This window comes from Odocoileus virginianus, chromosome 26 (genome assembly GCF_023699985.2).
Source record: "Odocoileus virginianus isolate 20LAN1187 ecotype Illinois chromosome 26, Ovbor_1.2, whole genome shotgun sequence".
NCBI classification, from domain to species: Eukaryota; Metazoa; Chordata; class Mammalia; order Artiodactyla; family Cervidae; genus Odocoileus; species Odocoileus virginianus.
Genome location: NC_069699.1, coordinates 12,635,721 through 12,649,566, shown reverse-complemented (window position 1 = coordinate 12,649,566; position 13,846 = coordinate 12,635,721). Strand labels below are relative to the sequence as shown.

The window sequence follows — 13,846 nt, the reverse complement described above, 5'->3', positions numbered from 1 at the left end:
CCCCAAGGAAGCCTCCCGCCATGCTGACTGCGCCGCACTCCATCTAGGATGCGGAGGCAGGCAGTCATAGCCTCTTGAGGAGTCTAATGTGAGGGGCCAGATGCTACTCTGGGCGCTGCAGAGATGGGACCTCCTTGGAGCCAGGCCAAATCAAGCCATTGGAGTTGGGGGAGGTGGGAGCCAGAGAGGATCAGAGAATGCAGTCTAGGCAGGGAGTGGGATGCTGCAGGGGGTGGGTGGCGGTACTCTAGTCTCCAGATCCTTGCCCTCTAAATCACTGAGCTCTCCAAGTAGATTTTTGTGCTTTGTAACCAGGCTCCACAGTGACTCAACCTTGCTGCCTCCACCCATCCCCGCTCACACTGCACATAGCCACCCAACACAGCACTTCTCACACTCTTCTCTCACGAATCACACGAATCCCCGGAGATTTTCTTCAAAGCAGATTCAAAGTCAGCAAGTCCGGGGTTGTCCCAGAAATCAGCATCTTAAGCAAGGTCCTAGGTGCCATCACTGACGTACTAGTCTGAGGACCACCTTTGGCATAGCAAGGTTTGACCCTTCTCTGCTCCACACATCAGGGTTTTTGGACCCTGGGGCTACCAGACTTCTGTTCCCTGGCCCCCAGGGTCTGGGAGGGGCTTACCTCACCATTCAGGAAGCAGTAGAGGATGGCCACCACAAAACCCTAGGGAGGAAGGGAGCAGAAGTGAGGTAGACAGACTCGGAGAGCCCCAAGTCCTGCCCCACCCATGTTCCCTTGGATAATCAAAGGGTAGATACTTATTACAATGAAGATTGTCATCTAGGGGCAAGAGGCCAAGGACCCAGGAGAATCCCCTCCCTTAAAGCCCAGAGAAGAATGCAGCCTTATGTCCACAGTTCCTACCTGGAAAGACCCCACGACGAGCTCAAATACCATTTTCACTTCAGCCTTAAAGTTGTCGGGGAAGAAGGCGAACATGATGTAGTGCACGCCAAACAGGGGGATCAGCAGAAGGGTGGACTTGGCCAATCTCCTGGGGACAGGGGAGGGGCAGGCAGTGGGCATGGGTGTCCACATATGTGGGCACAGAAGACAGGGACAAGGAGCAGGATGTGTGAGGATGGGCTGTGGGGTCTCGTAAGCCCTATATCCACATGTTTCTGTTCTGCATCTGCAGTGCCTATATCCTCATGCCCCCCCCCCCCCCCAGGCCTCCTCTCCTGGACAGGCTCATGAGAGAAAGAGAGCGTAACCCCTCTATTTCACTTCCTGGAGGAGAGCACATAAAGGAAGACCACTGCTGAAAAACCCAAGGATGATACGTGATAGTGGTTATTTCAGGCTCCATGGCCACTAATGGGGATATTAAGCAATGGGAGATCATGGTTTCTCTTTCTCTGGTCTCAATTTCTCCAATTTGTACAATGGGGCGAGTGTATGCTCAATAAGGTCAAGTAAGAAAAGTGGTTTTTCCGTCTCTCTGTTGTGTCCAACTCTTTGGGATCTCATGGACTGCAGCACACCAGGCTTCCCTGTCCTTCACTATCTCCTGGAGTTTGCTCAAACTCATCTCCATTGAGTTGATGATGCCATCCAACCCCTGTAAACTCGGAAGCGCTTTGGGCGCTACAAAGTGCAATGTTTTCATGAGAGACCAATGCTTTACTGGAATTTGAGGGCCTTTGGGAAGGAGGGCTTTGTCCTTGGGTAGCTGACCACATCTGTCCATGGTCACTTGGGAGGATGGTGGGTGCTCAAGTTTGTGCTTGGTCACCAAGGGTGACTCGGGGTCAGTTAGCAAAGCCCTGTCTTTGGCTCCTCTGCTGTGTCCACTTCCCCAGGAGTTGCTACCTTTTCTGGGATCATACCCCTTTCCCCCTGTCTCCCCCTGACCAATACACGCAACCCCAGCATTCTCTGAAAGACCAGCTCTTCCTTAACAACCCTTGTGTGTTCAGCAGGGTCCACAGTCACTTGATGACTTGCCCCTTTCCCGTGGAGCAGGGCTCATCCTGGTTCAGGCCTCCCAGCCAGCCCCCTGACCTCATAGTTGGTCCAGGCAGCATGAACCCACAGTCCTCACGCGGGGAGGTGTCTGAGGGCTGGATGTGTCTCTGCCTTTCTCTCTCCTGCCCTGGCAGTCAGTCCAGGGGAGCCTAGCCCTGAGCCTGAGGACCTACCCACTCCTTCCTGGACCTGGTTCCCCACCACACCAACATCCCCAGCCCTGCCCACCACTCCTTGGCTGCAAACCTATCCCACGCACCCGCGACTGACAGATGGAGGCTTTCTTTAAATTGAAGGCTTGTGGGGAGGTGGAGAGTGGGAGCTGACAGTCCCTCCACAGGGAGCTCCATCTTCCACTCCCCCCACCTCTTCTGCCTGCCGACAGCTGTTCAGTTTCCACCTCACCCACGTGGACCCGGCGATGACCGGCTCGCTCTGCCTCAGATCCAAGCCCTTTTGAGCAGTTGTATGTTTGGGGGAAACAAGGCCCCGCAGGCAAATTAGAGGAAGAGCAGGCACAGGCCTGCTGAGCTAGCCCTCGGGCCCACTGCAGCCCCTGCAGGGCCTTCCTTTCTCAGACTGGAAGGGAAGCCCCGCCTCCACACCCGGCAGGAGGGAGAGCTGTCACACCAGGAACTCAAGTCGTCTTAGTCTCATCAGAGAGAATCGCAGGATTCCAGAATAGAATCCTAAATCCAGCAGCTCGTGACATTCTTTCTAGCCAGATTAGAACCACAGCACAAATTCCCCAGAGAGAAGCCAGGCCCAGGAGAACATTCTAGAATCCCAGGACTGAAAGGCCCTGGTGGAACGCCCCAGGTTCGTCTTGTCCGTTTGATGCAGATAATCAATCTCCTGCTCCCATCTGTGGGTGTACAGACCGACTCACCCTCCCGTAGCCACCCGCTTTGTGTTTCTCTAGTTCTGTCTTCCAGCTTAGTTGTTTTAATGAAACCTGCCGGTTCTCTCATCCACCCACCCCCAAAAGCACAGGAATGCCCCTCACACCTTTCAAGCAAGGCTATGACCTCTGTCCCCACAGACACTGTGCCCTCCCCCCACCATGGTGATGTGCTCCCAAACCTTTGAGGAGGAGGAGGGAGTATGGGTCAGTTTCCTCATCTGTGAAATGGGTACAATTTGGAGGAGACTTGGAGAAGGAAAAGGCAACCCACTCCAGTATTCTTGCCTGGAGAATCCCATGGACAGAGGAGCCTGGCAGGCTACAGCCCATGGGGTCACAGAGAGTCAGACATGACTGAGCAAATAACCCGTGGAGGAGACTATATGGATGGAATGAGATGAAGCCTGGAAACCCCACTGCACACGCCTGGCATGTAACCTGCGGGTGCCGTTGCTACTCTCAGGGTGTACTGAGCCCCGAATGTGGCTGTCTCCTTGGTAGACCTGGGGTTCCCCTGAGGCATCTGTCTACCGCACCCCATTTTTGAGCCAGGCACAAGTCAGGCACTGAGCATGTGGTGTGAACAGGACACAGGTTATCTCCTATCTTCTTGAGCTCCCTCGTTTAGCAGCAGACACACAGCAGGGCAGATCACCTTCTAGGCAAGTCGTGAAGAGAAGTAGCCCTGGGACTCACGGGCCAGGTGAGGGTGGGGGTGGGGACATGTGTGGACTGAGCCGGGCCATGGGGTGGAGCTGGGCAGAGCATGGTGGCTGTTTGGTGACTCTGGCAGGGAGCTTCTAGGGAATGGGAGATGATCTGAGGACTGGAGCTGGGGATACTGGGAGGGCCGGGGCCCTGGGTCCGTACTCACGAGTACGGGCTGCTGTCACTCTTCCCGACATCTGGGGGCCGCAGTTTCTGAACCAGGATTCCAATGATGCGAATGAACAGGATGAAATTCACCTGGTGGGTGGGGCCCAAGGTTAGGTGGTCAGAGAGGGGAGGAAGGGTCTCGAGTCCCCTGGAATGATGGCCTTGTCCCCCAGGGCCCAGTTACCGGTCTATTGTACCTTTCCCCTAGCTCTTCCCTCTTCGGGAGAGTCATCCAGGAACCCTCTTTCACACCCCCAAGGGCTGGGCCTCCCCATTTGCTTTCTCTACTCTAGAGGAAGAACTGCTGGGGAAGGACTTGGGGACAGTCCTGCCTTAGGCATCGATCAGGAAGTCTAGGTTTCAGTTCTGACCTAGACATGAATGTCCAGTGGGATCTTGGCCAATTGTCTACCCACTCCAAGCCCAATCTCCCCATTCCTAAGTGGTGGGAGGAGGCCTTACCAAGATGGAGGCGAGGATGGGGGCCTTTATGATCCACCACAGTGAGGAGTTGATTGTGTCCCAGCATCTGGGGCAGGGGACGAGGGGGGAGAATGAGGGAGTTTGTCCTCGGCCCAAGAGAATCAGTCCTCCTCCCGCTGTCCCCAGCTCGCCTCGGAGCCCTTTAAAAGCCACTGGCCCAGAGTCTGTTACTCCCCAGCCCCTCCTGATCCCACCCAGGGGATCTGCCCTGAGTGCCGGGAGCCAGGAGGAGGGGGCAGGCTGACAGCTCACCCATAATCCTCAAAATGGATCCTGATGATGGTCCACACCAGGGTGAATGTGCTGGGCACCCCTGTCAGGACCGAAGGAGAGAGAAAGAAGAGAGGGCATGGGAGAAAGAGGGAGAAATGAGGTGGAAGAATCAGGGAGGGATAGGGAGAGAAAAGGGAGGGTTTCCAATGCGGTCACTCATGGTGGCATACATAGACAGTTCACTCTGCAGAGATACTCTACCGAGGGGGCGAAGCTTTAAGACTGCAGGACTGTGCCTGTCTGCATAAATGGGGAGTCTTTCTCTCCTTTTGGCAGAGATGCTTTATAGATTAGCAGCATCCCTGTGAGTTTCGAGGGGTGATGGGGAAGTGGAAGGATGTTCAGAGAGCCTGTCTGTCCCACAGGTCAGCCCGAGGTACAGCTGGAGCCAGAGGGCGCCTGCTCAGGGGTCAATTGGAGGACTTTTCTCAATCCTTGGCCGAGTGCCCTGCAGGTAGGACTTGCAGTCCAGCAAGACCTAAGGGTGCAGGCTGGGTTGGTACCCGCCCCCCTAAAGAACTCCCCCAGCTTTGCCCCCTTATTCCCATCCTGGCAGCCCTCCCTGGTACCATACCCCAGCCGATGAATATGTACCCCCAGAAGTACTTCCGCTCGGAGAAGAAGGAGACGGCGAGCAGGGTGTGCAGGTAGAGGCCCTCCACCAGCAGCCAGAAGAAGTTGGCCATGACACAGTACTGGAATAAGACCACGGCTGCCTTGCAGCCCACCTGCAGGGGAGGAGCAGGGAGGGCTCACTGAAGCAAGCAGGGGTCCCTGCCTGCCCACATCTCTGTCTGAGGTGATCAAAAGGACTGCCGTACAGCCAACTTCCCAGTTAGCTCTGATTTTAGATCATCAGATGCTTTGGAATAAGGTCAAAATTTTAATTATCCACCATGAATTTATTATCTATTTATCTTCCCATCTATGTATCTAGTAACTCACCTACCCACCCAGTCATCCATCTACCCACCTACCCACTTATCCATAACTTACCCACCTACTCCCAGCATCCACTGTCAAGTCACCCATCTTTCTATCTACCATCCATGCATCCACACATCATCTGTCTATCGGCAACCATCATCTTCCATCTGCCAGTCCATCGACACACTCACCTATCAGTCTCTCCATTCATTTATTATCTACATATCAGACATCCACTATGGACTCAGACACCTGGACATCTCTTCATCCATTCATTTATCTACTTGTCCATCAGTCTGCTCCTCCATCCACCCACCGATATACCACACCCCTCTACCAATCATCTATCCAATTTTTCTTACTTCATCCTTCTATCTTTCCACCTACTCAAGTCATCCACACATTATTTACTCAGCCATCCAGCTACCAATCCATCCACTTACCCCCTCTGCTACTCAATCACCTTATTCCAATTACCGTGGAAAGTAGCTGGAAGAGGTATAAGGGAGAATTCTTGCTTTTATTAACAAGAGTCCCTTGAGTGTGTAGGGAGAGGAGCTGTGGACTGTCTCAGGAGCCTCAAGGACAGGGGAGGGGAGGGGGAACAGACCGCCTGTAGCAGGGGGCACTGTGAGCTACAAAGCAAATGGGGGGGTTAGATGGAATTGTTGGGGAAAGATAGGGACAGAGAAGAGGAAGAGAAGGGGGATGAAGAAATTAGAAAAAAGAGGGGAGGGGAGGGGTGATCATTCCTCTTGGGGGGTGAAGAAGCTAGGTGAAGCATGGGTTCCCTAGACAGGTGAGTGAGGACAGGGGAAAAGTCAGGGACACCTCTGGGGAGGGTAATCAGGGGCTCTGGGAGGCCCGGCTGGCATGATCAGAAGGTCTTCTGGGCCCTCTGTCCTCTCCCAGAAACAATCTTCCATTTCAAAGTGAGCCCAGAAACATGTAAGCCAGAGCTTAGAGACACCGACCAACAGGAAGTCTTCTGTTTTCACCCCTCCCTACCCAGACCTCAGGTTCCCACCATTCTCTCCTGTGCCCTTGGCTTTGAAGCGTCCTCAGAGAGCAGGCTCCACTCCTCTGCTGGCTGGAAAGTCCTTCCTCAGGTCTTACTTAGGTCCCTCCTGTAGGCAGTCTGCTTCCCCCGCCCTCCCTCATTGCCTGACAGCAAGAATAACTCAGATCTTTAACAGGGCAATGATCTGTGCTTCTTCTTGCCTTAGAAAAGCTTCATAGAGCTGCTATTGCATAGGGAAGCCACTCTTATCCTCAACAAGTGCGCTGGAGGCTGCAGGCTGCTCGCCAGGCTCTGGGGCTCATGTCCCATGGGTCTGAGCCCAGCTCCCAGGCGAGGTCATCTGAGGCACTCTGGAATGGCCAGGGTGGCCCCTCTTGGTGTTCCCTCTCCCTTGAGACACCCGGGATTCTACCATCACTCTCTGCAGAGATTCACTTTCAATCCCACTCTTTGGGGAGAAGGTACTGCTGAGCCCTGAAGTAACACACTACCTCTGAGGTCCCTCATGAGGCAATGAGTCATTGACCACAAAGGGCAGACGGGAGACAGGACGGGTCTCAAGCTCTCTGTCTCTGCTCAGGGCTGCGGCGCACTCAGGGAGGGGCTCAGAATCACCTGGAGATGGGCTCCTTAGTGAGCAGGGCAATGACTTCTTTAAAGGCTCTCAGTCTCCCTTCCCTAGGCAGGTCCAGAGTGACTGATGGCCGGGGAAGAAACGAAGAGCAGGGCGGTGTGGGGTGGGACTGGCTCCAGGTGGCCATGGGGGGAGGAGAAAGGGGGCATGATGAGCAGAGCCCTGGGGATGCAGATGGCAGGGAGAAGGATTGGAAGGAAGCTCAAATGTCCTTGCATGATGGGGAAACTTGAGGCAGGGAGTTCCCTAAAGTCCCATGGGAAGTTAGCAGCAGAGGCAGGAAGGGGAGGTTATGAGCTGTGGCCCCAAGTGTCCCCTTTCCCACCCAGGAGAGGTGTTTCTCATCGGCAGGAGGAGGTGTGTGAACCCCCAGATGGCCAAGCACCCCCTCCTGCTGTGGGAGCGAAGTGGGATTCAAGGAACTGGCAGGCAGGGTCAGACAGAAGTTTGGCCATCTTTGCAGAGAGAGAAAAAGAGAGAGGGAGAGAGAGGGGAGGAAGACAGGAGGGAGGAGAGAGAGAAGAGGAGATTCAGGAGAGAGGGCAGAGGGCGGCAGGCCTGGATGGGTCCTCACCGAGCCCTTGGAGCAATGGTCCGTCTCCCCACTGTTGAAGAGGGCCAAGTCTTTGATGAAGACGGCGGCGGCCCTCAGGATGAAGGATATGAAGAGGTGCATATGGATGTAGTTCCGTGTGCAGTGGAGCTTCCTGTGGGAGGCGGCCAGATCTGGGAGGCCGAAGAAGGCCTCAGACCCCCGCCCCATCCAACACGTCCAGCGCTCTGAGAGAGGGGAGGACTCGAAGCCTCTGAATGCGGACCCTACCCTCAAGGGGGACCCTGTCCCCCGGCATCCTATCCAGATGTGCAGCCTGACTTGCCGTACCTCCTTCCAGGGCACAGGCCTCTGTGACCTATGCCCCGGTGACCGGCTCCCTGTGAGGGACGAGGCTGACACAGGGGAACACTGAGTGGCTTGCTGTCTCGAGGGGAGGCTGGCCTGGCAGGGGGGCTGGGGCAGGACTGGATAGGGGCTGACTGTGGAGTGAGGAACAGCATGCCTGGGAGTGGAGTGACCTGGTTGGTCTCTCTGAGGCCTGTGGCTCGAGCTGGTCCTCACCTGAACAGGCTCAGGATGGCCGTGGCGACCAGAAGGGTGGCGAGGGACAGGCTGTAGCCGATGGTGTAGCCGGTCTTCACAGAACTGTAGAACACTGTCTGCTGCTGCTAGAGGGAGGTGGGGTGAGGATCTCGGGTGGGGTGAGGGGGCGCTCACCTAGGGGTGGGGTGCCCTATGCGTCCTGCCTCCCTTCCCCTGCCTTGGTGGATGAGGAGGCTGAGGCCTGGGGCTCCCAGTCCCCAGACCCCCTGACTCCCTGGTTTCCACAGACGAGTCAGGGCTGCTTCCCGGGGTGGGGGCGGGGGGTTGATCTCAACTCTTCTCTGCTCCTTCACAGGAGAAATGTCAGTGGGGAAAGGAGCGAAAATGCCACATGTTCCACTGGCCCATCCATTCATTCTTCAGTCATGTGTCCAGCAGACCTTCTGGGCCAACTCTGGGCTTGGTATCCTTGGGCGTAAGACTGCTCACCATTCAGACCCTCACACGAAGCCCTCCCTCCCCACTGAAGACAATGGTAAAGAAGACACTGTTGTTGTTTAGTCACTAAGCCTTGTCTGAATCTTTGTGACCCCATGGACTGTAGCCCTCCAGGCTCTTCTGTCCATGGGATTTCCCAGGCAAGAATACTGGAGTGAGTTGCCATTTCCTCCTCCAGGTTATCCTCCTGATCTAGGGATCGAACCCAAGTCTCCTGCATTGACAGGCAGATTCTTTACCACTGAGCCTCCAGGGAAGCCCAAAGAAGACACTAGGGGTGGATCGTGTCACAAATGTGTGACTTGTCGGGGCTGGGGTTAGCAGGAGGAGGGCATTCTGGCCTTTCTGGGGAGGTGGGACAAAGCTGGATGCTGAGGGCTTCCTGCTGCCCCCTCCCCATGGATGCACACACAAAGCCATGGGCAGCCCCTCCTTCCTCCCCACCTCCTACTCCCTGCTGGAATAGAGGCCAGTGGTTAGAAAGGACTTAGTGGATTTAGATCCTGCCTGAGGATCTGGTGGGCTCTGAAGGCCTCTGAGAAAATTACTGCCCTCTTGGGAGGAATAAAAGTCCCTATCTGTGAAGGGCATCAGGAGTGGGACAGAAGTCATCACAGACAGCCAGACAGTGTTCACATATCAAAGCTGTGAGGGGCTCCTAGCTCGGGACTCCAATCACATTCCAGGCTCCCCATCAGTATCTCTCGCTGGCTCCTGGCCCCACATCCTTGGAGAGACCACTGACAGTCTGCTCCAGGGCAGATCCCTGCCCTGGGACTGAGGACAATGGCCCTGGCCCTGTCTCTGACTGGCTGCTGGGTATCTGAGGCCAGTTCCTTCCAGGATCCGCACCTTGGTTTTCCTTCTGCATGAGACAGGGGGGAGGGGTTCTGTCAGCCCTGCCGTGTCCAGGGCTGGAGCAAGGTTCCTGTGAGGGAGTGGGGTGGGCTGGCCTCAGCTCAGCTTGCTGCTGTGTGTCATCCTCCTGGAAGCGCTCTCCTGGAAGCCCTCTCCAGGACCCTTCAGGGGAGCTGGGGGACGAGCCCCTGGGAATGTGGGCCTGGAGAGGGAGGAGGCTTGGGGAGGGCAGATGCCAGGAGTCCTGGCTCCTACACAGAGGGCAACCATGCCCCTTGGTGGGAGAGAGTGGAAGGAGCCAGCAGGCCCGTGCAGTTGTGTGTGTGTGTGTGTGTGTGTGTGTGTGTGTGTGTGTGTGTATGGTGCATGGAGGCCCACCTCATCCAAACTCGATGAATTGTCATCCAAGCCACAGGCAACGGGGTAGGGGCCAGGCTCCAGGGGCGTCCAGCCCGCTTCGGTGCAGCTGCGGCTCACGTTGCGGCCTGGGTGGAGGGTGGGGCGGAGAGGAGAGAGGTTGAGGTGGGAGCTGGCAGGTTGGAGGAGTAGGCATGGAGTCTGTCTGTCTGTGGGCTCAGCCCTACTCTTACCATCCGCTGCAGCATCACGTCCCAGCTGTTCTGACCTAGATGCCCAGGACATCATGGGGCAGTCTGGGGCAGGCAGAAGCCCCTCCAGGGCTGCCAGTGGACCCTCTCACACAGATGACAGGGCAGACATTGCTGCCCCTTGCTCTGTATAAACCTGACCTCAGGGCGATTTAAACCCTGATCCTCATCACAGGCAGCCTGGATCCTTGGCACGGACTGATCCCTGTCCCTTGGCATGAGCTGAACGCTGAACCCTGTCACAGGGCCATGGATGCTACCGTGTCAGACGGTTTCTTGGTCCCGTGTGTACAGACAGCAGCCTTCTGGCTGGGGTAAGGGGCCCAGGCCTGCCCAGTCCTCCTGGGTCAGCCTGCCTGGGCCTACGGGTCTGGGTTTCCTTCCACACCCTGGGGCCAGGGGTTCAGATGTGCTGCTGGAGAGGGACCAGAGTAAGGCAGGAGGTGGGTGAGAGTTGGAGGACATCTTATAAAGGCACAGATGTGAAGTCCTGACACATGGAGAAGTGGGAGTTGCTGGCAGGGGCACTTGCCCAAGCAATGGCAAGCATGAGAAGAAATGAGCCGCACAGGATTGCAGAATCTCGGGGCTGAACCGCTGAGGCTGGGTTTCCAGGGCAGTGCATGGTCCTCTGTCCTTGGAGGCCCAGGGCTGCAGCCAAGGGATAGGACCATTAATGGGCCATGTGAGGTGAGGGGTACCCCTTAGGGTCCCCCTCTTCAGGGCAGGGAGGAGCTGGATAGGAAATGGGTGAGACAAAGGGGGCCCCCTCGCCTCTATCCCAGGACTCCTTACAGAGACTCTGAGTCCAGGAGAGAGCCCGCCTGCCAGGCTTGTGGTGGGAGAGGGAGGGAGGAGGAGGAGGAGGAGGAGAAGGAGGAGGAGGGAAAAAGGAGAGGGAGAGAGGATGAGAGGAGACAGAACAGGTAGGAGGAGGAGGTAAGAAGTTGAGAAAGAAGGTGGGAGGAGAAAAGATTAGGGAAAGAGATCAAGCGAGTTGACGAGGAAGAACTGAGAAAGAAGGTGACTCCTGACATCCTTGCCCTCTAGCTGCTTTCTCACCTGGGCCACCACTGTCAGCACCACCACCAACATCATCACCATCATCACCACGGACGTTTTGAGAACTTTCCCCAGGTACACTGGATAGAGCACTTCAGGTACATTATCTTTTTTGGAGCCCCTCCATCATCACAGTTGGGGAGCCGAGCTCCAAGAAGCTGGTCACTTTTCCAAAACCACATAGGAGATACCAGGTGGAGCAGGTGTGGTCCCCACACTCTCCCCAGGTAACGTGGACCCTCATCTGCACTGAGGTGGCTGAGTACTTAGTTCAGGCGTCCAGGTGCAGAGCTGTAGGAGGCGGGAGGCGTCAAGCTATCCTGAGCTCAGGGAGGGTCCCTGCGCATGTTTGATATTTCGAAACTTGGCCGTGTGCTCAGAGCATCCCAGGTAACTCCCTATTCGCTATTTCCATGAATCTTCCTGGCTGCCATTTGAAGGAGGTGCTCGTCACCCCACTTTCTGGATAGGGAACTGAGGGATGGCTAGGGGTGGGGGTATCTCCAGGAAGGAGCAGTTGGCTGCATCTCTTTCCACTGTGAGGTTCCTTCCTGCCACTGTGGCAGGAAGGACTTTGCAGAGGAAGGGGCACTGGGCTAGGCCAGTTCCCTGGCTTACACTTTTTTTATCTAGTTGCCCGGAAAAACACACCCTCTTTCCCTTACAGATTCAGCCCCTAACCCAGTCTCCTATTCCTCACCATCATTTTCAGAGGCTAAGGCCACCAAGGATAGCTGCGTAGGTTGTTCACTGCACAAGGGCATCTGGCTGATGGACACCGAGGGGTAAAGTGTACTTCCTACTCAGCTTGTCACAAGGTGGGTTCAGTGAGTGGTTGACTCCACCCGAGGAAGAGTTGCCTTCTCTCATCTGCCTGAGGGCTCGGTGGGGGCCCCAGTGAGGCTGGCAGCCTCCGCGTTAGCCAGATGGTGGGCTGGAGTTCCGGTTCTCAAGTGAAGGAGCTGCCTTCTCAATTCCAGCAGGGACAGAAGGAAGAGCCTCAGGAGGGATGCAATTAGCATAGTGTCAGAGTGGAATGCAATTGGCGGGCGCTCCCAGGGATCTGAAGAAAGGCTGGTTGCCAGGCTCTGCTGAAGGGAGCATGATGAGAGCTGCCCCAGGGAGCTCAGCTCCTACCTGCCCAGGTGCTGGGTCCCCCTGGAAGAGGGCTGGGCTAGGTGGGTGCTAGCCTGGACTGTGACATGCCTGTGGCTGAGGCATGTCATGGAGGTCACCTCCAAGGAAAGCACCCAGATCTCCTTGACCGCTGAGCACGCATCCCTGAGCACTGGGGGGCAAAACATGACTGCCTCGAAGAGACCGTTTGGTCCCCCTTCCATTCTCACTTTACAAACAGGGAAATAGGCCCAGAGGGGGAAATGTCACCTGGAGAGAGAGACTTTCTGCTCATCCTCTCAATTTTCATCTAGGTCCTGTCCATCACCACCCCTTCCCACCCCAGCCCTGCTCCTCCCTCTGTCCTCCCCCAGCTCATCAAACCCATACCTGAGTGGGGCACACATGACCCCTCCCCTCCCTCTTCCCCCACCTGCCTGCTTCCCTCCCCTGACTTGCTGTCCACCCAGGTCCAAACCATCATCATCTCTCCTCTGCCCTGGTGTTGGGTTTTCCCATATGTACCCCCAGACTTCTCTCTTCTCACAGAAACCAGTTATCAGTTAAAAACCCCCAACTGGACCGTGTCCATCACCCGCTTAACTTCCGTCATGGCTTCTGAGTGAACTTAGGGAGAGCCCACACCCTGGCAGTCCTCCAGGCCTCTGCCTGCCTGGTCTCTGTCCTCTCCTCCCTCGCCTGAGCTCACGTGGCCTCCACTGAATTTCCTCAGGGCTCACACCACGGACTGTGGATCCTCTCAGTGATCCCCCAGCTAGGATCTTTGAGACTCTTTCCCAGCCCAGGTCTTCAGACAGTGGTCCCAGCATTACCTCCTTGTAGAGGCCGCCAGGACAGCTGCCTTAGCTTGCTTCTGCCTCTTCTCTTTCCCAGCACCGCTTACTACTTATATAATATTTGCATGTGTTTTCTTGCTAAACGTCTCTCCAACTAGAACATGAGCTCCCTGAACACAGCGCATTTTATCCTTCTGACCCATGCTGTGTTTGTCCAGCCTAGTGCCGGTCAAACTAGTAGGTGTTTAATGATCATTCTCTGAATGAAAGCATGACTGACTATGTGCCCTAAGCCCCTTTAATTATTCAGTAGCAAGACGGCCCATTTCCTTTTCTTTTCTGCCTTATATGTGCGTATTTACTTAAGCAGGACCTGACAAGTTGTGTAAGAAAGGCCAGTTTCGCAGTCTGAAAGGTCATTGCCTCCAGGTAGTAAAAGAATGAATCAAGACCAGCCCCCCAAAATGGGAACATGGAAGCCATAACTGTCGATCAGTTATCAATCGCTGAACAAATATTTAGTGAGCCCTTCCCACATGCTTATCTTTCTGGGAAGAGCTAATCAGATCTCATGAGCCCTTCAGAGAACTAATAGTGCAGCCCCTTCCAGGAAGACCCCCACCCCCGATTGCTCTAGCCCCTTTGAGCACCTCCTTTGTCGTCTCATTTCCCTGAGAGGTGATTCCCCACTCCAGCC

General features: G+C 55.6%; 1 protein-coding gene across 5 annotated transcripts in view; it reads right to left on the bottom strand.

The window, feature by feature from the left end:
• The window catches only part of VIPR1 (vasoactive intestinal peptide receptor 1), a 111,098-nt gene that overhangs the window by 1,449 nt on the left and 95,803 nt on the right, over nt 1-13,846 (bottom strand). For 2 of the 5 annotated variants that reach the window (XM_070455495.1, XM_070455494.1), the window contains exons 4-12: nt 9,945-10,051; nt 8,229-8,335; nt 7,686-7,818; nt 5,104-5,257; nt 4,509-4,569; nt 4,236-4,302; nt 3,772-3,863; nt 890-1,019; nt 647-688 (exon numbers count right to left, since the gene is read on the bottom strand). In XM_070455495.1, the coding sequence (XP_070311596.1) occupies nt 647-688; nt 890-1,019; nt 3,772-3,863; nt 4,236-4,302; nt 4,509-4,569; nt 5,104-5,257; nt 7,686-7,818; nt 8,229-8,335; nt 9,945-10,051 (893 nt within the window). Of the gene's footprint in view, nt 1-646; nt 689-889; nt 1,020-3,771; nt 3,864-4,235; nt 4,303-4,508; nt 4,570-5,103; nt 5,258-7,685; nt 7,819-8,228; nt 8,336-9,944; nt 10,052-13,846 lie in introns of those variants that run through there. The other 3 variants (XM_020872428.2, XM_070455496.1, XM_070455497.1) reach the window with 3 other exon arrangements.